Source organism: Prorops nasuta, unplaced genomic scaffold (genome assembly GCF_024137725.1).
Source record: "Prorops nasuta isolate Cenicafe-Biocafe unplaced genomic scaffold, Cenicafe_Pnas_1.2 PNAS00006, whole genome shotgun sequence".
Taxonomy (NCBI): Eukaryota; Metazoa; Arthropoda; class Insecta; order Hymenoptera; family Bethylidae; genus Prorops; species Prorops nasuta.
The window spans coordinates 444,736-452,068 of NW_027116803.1; the positions used below are offsets into that span (position 1 = coordinate 444,736).

Sequence of the window (7,333 nt, forward strand, 5' to 3'; positions counted from 1 at the left end):
GAGAATTTTGGGAAGGGAGATTAAAAATCGCAAAACCCGTAAAAACGTCGGAGTGTCGAAAGTGAATCTAGCGGCAAGCACTGCGTACATATATATAGACGAGATCTGTCAGGTCTCGCGGGGTCAGGGGTGTGTGTTTGGTGGACGGTGAGCAGCGGGAGAGGAAAGGGGAAGGGGGGAGGTGAGCAATTCCGACAAACGATGTCGAGCTTCGGAGTAGTTGTTAATGTAGTATGTGTGTAACAACGGGATTGACAGCATGGATACGTCCGACCTGGGAGGAGGTTGGTGCACGTTTTACTCCAAATTCGCGAGAAGAGTTCCTCGAGTGAATTTCGCGCGACCTTACCGGTCAACTTTCCTCCCCTTTCCCCCCGTCCCAAAGTCTATTCTCGCCTTTCTGCAATTTTCACCCCAACGCAAGGGGAAATTGGCAAAATTCTTCCGGAGTCTCTCCCGCGAACGAATCGCGCCTCGCAAGATTTTTCACCTCTGGCATTTTTGCGTTCCCGAGTGAGATTCGAGCTTGTGCCGTCTCAATTGGGATTTATACACGTAAAGGATCTTCCGGTGAAATTCCGGCAACCGTCCCGAGGGAGGAGGTGGGGAGAAAGGAGGGAGGAGGAAGGGGTTGGAGGGGGTGGGGAAAGGAAAAAAGTTTGCCGAGAGAACTCGGTGGGAGTTACGAAATCCTGTCCGCCTTGGCGAGATTCTCCACTGAAATTTCTCCGCGCGTTCCCGCGGGCCTTGCGGAGGCGCCGAAAATTCAAACGCGATCAGTCGCGACCTGTACTTCCGGTATTGGCGGAAGTACAGCGGTGCTTCTGTTAGATTTGCAAAAGTTTAATATGTTGGTAGGGAGTGGGTTTGGGACGAGGTCGAGTCTAGTGGGATTCCGAAAATCGAGTGAATCTGGTCTGACGAGACTCGAGTGGAAGAGGATGGTACGCGCGGACATCCCTTTCCGGTCCCTCCAAAAGCTCCTGGAAATATTTTCGAGAGGCGCCAGAACTCTCGTGACGTTTCGAGATTGAATCAGCGACGACCGCACTCTGATTGGCACACGTATAATTCTAACGAATTGTTTATAGAGCCAACGCTCCATTCGTCGCGGTGATTGTTTATTGATTGTGCAACGCGATAGCACGTCACAAACTATTGCACAAGATGTTTGTTCCAGTTTCGTTTGGTGTGTAGTGCTACGGGAATATCGTCTTCGAAATTGTTTACCCTTCGCCTCTGTTGCTCCATACGGCCAATGAAAATCTGGCCGAAACTGGCAAACCGGAAAGCTAGTGGTAAAAGAATAATGTGGTCAGACGCCGTTCCGAGTCAATTAAAATTAATCCGGCGCATCTGGCCGCGCCAACTTTCTCGCATTGTGTAACAATTTTTGAGGATTGACGTTGGTCTGATCTCGTTAAGATCGAGATTCTTGTCACTTGCACCGTGGAAGATTTTTATTCTACGACAGAGCTTATCTCTCCCCTTTCGGACAATAACCAAAACGATAAGACGACATGGAGAACTTGACTGATAAACAGCAGCACGAGATCTTGAAATCACTCGTGTTCCCTTTTTCCACTTTTTTTATTATTTAATTATCTCAGCTGCGATTGTAATTTAAATTTCCAAGTCCGAGGCAATCTTTTAATAAGATAACTGGGTTACGATTATAATCGCACAAAAATGACTCGCTCGAACGTTTCGTGACCCGAGACTAACCACTCTCTGAGGAAACAGAGCATATTTATATTATTAATATCGCTTTGGACTAGACTCGGGGTAAAATTTTGTTTCCACGTTTTTGCAACTTTCGTGTGAGAGCCTTGGTTGCTTCTGTTTGTAAAAAAAGTACATTTTTCTAGAAGCTTCCAACGAGGAGCCTCAAGTTTTTCTCCCCGTTGGAAAATACCAGTGTTGGAAGTTTTCGAATACGACCAGAGTGCACCCTGGAAAATAATTGACCCGCGCGAGGCAGCATCTCGATGGTGAACGTTGACGACCGCGGAAGTAAAAAAATAAAAATCTTCTCGCGAAAGAGTTTCTTTCTCTCTCTCCCAAAGATCCTTGAGATGTTTCATTTGGATAAGTATTTTGATAGGATAATTATTAAAAATTAGGGGGAGGGGAGGGGGGTCGGCGAGGAACAGGTCGATCGTTCCGTCGAGCGAGCGAGTTGTTGAGCCGTGTTATAGCTAGCTTGTACGACGTACATTAGACATGAATGGCATCTACTGTGCCAGGCTGAATGAGAGCAATTTAACTTCTTTAGGTTACTTAATCGGTAGGAAGTCACATCATATAAGGTATAAGCCATGCACACTTGAGACGTTTCCTCGGCAGAAGTAGCCAACGGGCGTGAAAGAATTCAAAATTTCCACTTACCTCGCATCTCTCTTCTATCGTTCGAAGCACGAACGTGTGCACATTCTCACGCACTTTTTTTTCTCACACCCCCCATATGCACGAGAGTTCAAACAAAATGCAACTCGGAGCAACAGTCGCGTTACTTACAAATAATTTATGATTGATTTTCTTTGATCTGTGGGAAAAAAAAGCTATGGGGTTTTTGTGTTAAAGGAAGCGGAAGGGAACGCATGATTAACGACCTTTTCAGCAAGGTTGAAAGTCATTTGGAAACAGGAGTAAAAGGTAATTGATAAAAAGAAGTTCGGTTTTAGGCGATAAGCAGGCTCGAAGAGTCACGCGATTCACACTGATCGATCGGTTGGAAAATGTGATCGCGTCCACTCGATCGACGCTCTATGTAATGTTAAATTAATAATAGCAGCAAAGCTTTGCGTATACTTCAAAGAAATTACATTTTTCGGTAAAACATCATTTCTAAAGAGCGCTACTGTAAAGGGCCTGAAAAGGCCAAAGTTCAACGTCCTCGAAACGTCCCCTTTCGATCGTGCAAATTTCTCTACCGGCGGCAATCAGAATAATTGATCGCATTGCGCAACACACACACACACACACACACACACAAAAGGGCTAAGAACTCGCTCTTCTGCTGGAAAAGCGTTTTTCGATTGAGAACCACTGGCGGGCTAGATCGTGACAAATTGTCGCCTTGCGTGTGGTTGTTTGCCAAATAACGTTCTCCACATTGGGTTTCGTAAAATTGAAGTAATGGCGAACGTTAACGAGCAGCTTCCTACTTGGCGTGTCGTCACGATCTTGCCATGCCGTTGCAATTTTCGTCTCGGTACGTATAATTGCAACAGCCTCCGCTCACCTTTCGGTGTTTTAGCATAGTCGGAGAGGAATTGAAATTTGTCGCCTGCCGCCTTACGTAATCCCATTTCATCGATGCTCCACGTGGGTGTGGTACGCATCCGGGATCGGCATTATACGTGCCATTATTTCAGCCATTCGATTATTCATAGCTGACCAACCGAAACAAGCGGAGGTTGTATGGGAATAACCGAAAATTGGCCTTATAATCGCAGCGAACCACTCGAATAACGATCGCTGATGAGGTCGTTGAAGGATGGGACAAGATCTGAAGGGAACTCCTTTTTTTGCAGGTATAAATTGCACACCGCCAGCGATAGAGGACTTCCCCCATGATTTGTTCGACGAGAAGCAACGACAAGACGGGGCTGTTGTTGTTCACGTTATCGTTTCCCTTTACCTCTTTATCGCATTAGCCGTAGTGTGCGATAAGTTCTTCGTACCTGCCGTAGAAAAGATTTGTCATGGTATTCACATTTTTCTTACATATCTGTGCAAATGCATCCCTTCGTAGCACATATAGAGTGTTAAAAACATTCCCAAAACGTTCGCGGAACCAATTTGACACGTTGGAATGTTTTTGGAACGTTCTTGACACGTGTGCTTCGGTGGCTGTATAGAATATCGACTTATGCAGATTGTTCTCATTGCAGCATTGTCGATGTCCAAAGATGTGGCCGGCGCGACGTTCATGGCGGCAGCAACGTCGGCGCCGGAACTGTTCGTCAATGCGATTGGAACATTCATCACTGAAGGTGATATTGGAGTAGGCACGATAGTTGGATCCGCGGTGTTCAATATCCTGGCCGTGCCGGCGTGTTGTGGTATTGGTGCTGGAATGGTATGTGTTTTTGTTACATTTGGCTATAACATGTTTGTAGCGTTTTTATCAAACAGTTTTACGATAAAAATGCTGGGAATTTGTGTTACGACCTAATATTATACGCTCTTCAACGTTCGAGTATTCAATCGGGTCACTGATCCGCAGGTAGTTCCATTGGATTGGTGGCCGGTGAGCAGAGATTGTCTGGCTTACGGTGTTACGGTAGCCATCTTGATTGGCATCATCCATGACGAACGAGTTGAGTGGTACGAGGCGCTAACGTTGGTGCTTCTTTACATCGTTTATATCGCCGTCATGTACTGGGATAAATCTTTCCAACGTTGTACCAGGTGCTTCCGAAACGACCCAGTCTCGACGGACGGTGGGTTTTCGATTGAATATTAGAACACTCGATCTTGATTTTTATGGAACTTGACTGTGAATCTTGCTGCAGACTCCGGCGATGCTCGTTTGCCGAGGAACGACAAATTGCAGCAACCTGCCGATCAGGTCGCCACCATCGACGTGCCCCTTCAAAATGGCGGCACGAAGACCCAAGAGGACAACCCGGAGCCGAGTAAGCCTCTAACGTTCCAGTGTTATTGTTTATTTCGCTGGCAATTCAGGCATAATCGTTCATTGGCGCCGTTGCGTAAAGTGGACGGATCGCGATAAAGATTCGTTCATAATATGTGTACTGTTGCGTAATGCTGATTTTGGATTTTCTCACGCAGCACCAGACTACGAGTACGAGCTCCTCGTGTTCCCAGCACGCGGTGGTTGGATCAGAAAGACCGCATGGGTCCTGACCTGGCCGATCCACCTGGTTTTCATGTGCACAATTCCCGACTGCGAAAAGCCTAGATTCAAAAACTGGTTCCCTGTTACTTTTCTCATGTGCATCATCTGGATTGGCTCCCTCAGCTATGTGGTCGCGTGGATGATTACGATTATAGGTTAGGTCGCAGTTTTCACCCGGCTATTTATCCAAAGCTTTCCCTGTGTATTCGGTTTAAATAACAAGATAATTGTCGATGGTCAAGCAAATTGTCGCGTCCTACATATACGTAAGAGATTTTCTGATCATTTATCATACCTTATCGCCTTTAAGGTGACACATTGAAGATACCCGATTCCGTGATGGGCATCACTTTTCTGGCGGCCGGCACAAGTGTCCCTGAAGCTGTATCGAGCGTTATCGTGGCTAAACAAGGTAATCGCTTTTGGTACACTAAAAACAATTAAAACATCGAGATTTCAGGATATCTGAAATGACATTGGGGAGATCCAACTGACAAATACGATCGATAAAGTTAATCCAAAAATATTGCGCACAGGTCACGGTTCAATGGGCATCAGCAATTCCATAGGATCGAACACGTTCGATATTTTGTTGTGTCTGGGACTCCCTTGGTTGATAAAGTCATCCTTTTCCCCTACTCAGCCCGGCAAGCACTACATCAGCATCAATTCGGGAGGCCTCGAGTACAGCGCCATATCTCTGCTATCAACGCTAATGTTGCTGTACATTGCATTTGCGTCCAACCGATTTCAACTGGACCGAAAAGTCGGACGAGCCTGCCTCTGCATGTACGCCGTCTTCCTTATCTTGGCCTCGCTGATAGAGCTCAACGTGTTTTTCAGGGTAAACCTGCCCACCTGTCAAAGGACGGTCAAGTGATGCCACGGTATACGCGCGAGTCACAAACCAATATGGCCACCGTACGTTCCTATTCGGACGAGTATATCAGATCGCGAAGGGTGCTTATTTCTATCGCGCCATCTCTCTATCGCGTGTACAGTTTCAATTTCGCAGTATCTATCACCGTTTACGAGTGCCAGTAACATATTTTATACGTCTCTCCCTCTTTCTCTTATTCCCTCTCGTTCGCTACCCCTTCTCACTTTTACCAATCCTACTCAACATAACCTAAAACCATATTCTATCTAAGTTATAACCTTTTTACTACATTTCAATCGTACCCACTTTCACGTTAAAACGTATTTCGGTAACTAAATTCTTTCGGCCTTTCCCTCCCAATTGAGAAAAATTCCTTCTTTCAGCCATTTTGGGATGCGTTCCGAGTTATGCATGAGCGTGCATATAAATATATAAAGCGCCTTAAATTCCGTATGACAAACGTGAGAAAACTATACGCTCCATGCGTAACTCGGAATGTACTCTTTGATTTTAACCAGTTCGTGGCTTTTATACTACTCGGAAGGAGGTAACATAAGAATCTCACAGGTTCGATCGAACCATGTATGCTGGATCTCCACTGGTCAAGTTGCGAGCGCTTCGTGACAATTTAATTATAAAGAGTCGTGCGCAAAGAACGCCCATAAATCGATTTTGGAACAAACAAACTTTTCATGTATCTCTTAGGTAATATTTGTAATCTAAATGTAAAAATATCTTTAAGATTTTATCCACCCTCCCCCCCCCCCTTCCCTCTCCTACTGTTACTATTTCTTTCTCATTCCTTCTCATCCCTTTCTCCACGAAAGTTACGAATCTCATTTATGCAAGCTTTATTCGGATAACTATACGATGGAAAAATCTGGCGACGAGCAAGCGGCTACCGGAAGTAACGGAAGCTACACATCCGGCATCCAGGGTCTCCCAATTCGATAAATAGAAAACACATTTAAATATTTTCGACAAAGAAATGAAAGTTGCGACATTGTACCTAGATAAATTATAATTTAAGAATTTAATAAAGTAATGTAATAAGTTATTAAAACTGCATGGTTACTGCATACTGGCCGCGAGTTACGAAACAATGCGGGCAAAGTTGCCACATGGTATGGTTTGAGCGTGGTCCAAGTTCAATTGGATAGAGTATATAGTTCTAACAGTTCTCGCGTAAAATTCTCAAGCCAAGAAACGGCAGTCCAATGTCATCCCCTTTTAAACTGCAGACAGATATAAAGGCACCGCACACCGGGCTCACCAATCCGACCTTTGGCCCAGATTCAATGCATAAATAATTCCACTTTCTGTGACCTTCTTAGCCCAGTGCCGAGCTCTTCCAGCTTTTTTGCACAAGTGACTTTTCAACGATTTCTTTATTGCAATTACACTTGAAAAATGCTGCGCCTAAACCTCATCGATATATTTACCAATATTCGATCCTGCTGCGCAAGCATTTTCGACAAAAGTATTCGGCTTGCAGGTCGGTAAGAGACAGAGTCCTCTCTCTCTCATCGATTACACTGCGTCACGTGACCACGCAAAACTTTTTTTCTAGGTTAACAAATGCAGCT

The 7,333-nt window shown here is 45.1% G+C and overlaps 1 protein-coding gene across 1 annotated transcript; it reads left to right on the top strand.

Moving 5' to 3' along the window:
• Positions 1-257: 257 nt before the first annotated feature.
• Positions 258-6,779, top strand: zyd (sodium/potassium/calcium exchanger zydeco). Its single transcript, XM_066728211.1, has 9 exons — positions 258-284; positions 2,584-2,655; positions 3,537-3,710; positions 3,897-4,084; positions 4,232-4,448; positions 4,521-4,643; positions 4,801-5,022; positions 5,178-5,279; positions 5,404-6,779. The coding sequence occupies exons 1-9, from the start codon at positions 260-262 to the stop codon at positions 5,745-5,747; spliced, it is 1,467 nt and encodes a 488-aa protein (XP_066584308.1). The 5' UTR covers positions 258-259; the 3' UTR covers positions 5,748-6,779.
• The last annotated feature ends 554 nt before the right edge of the window (positions 6,780-7,333 follow it).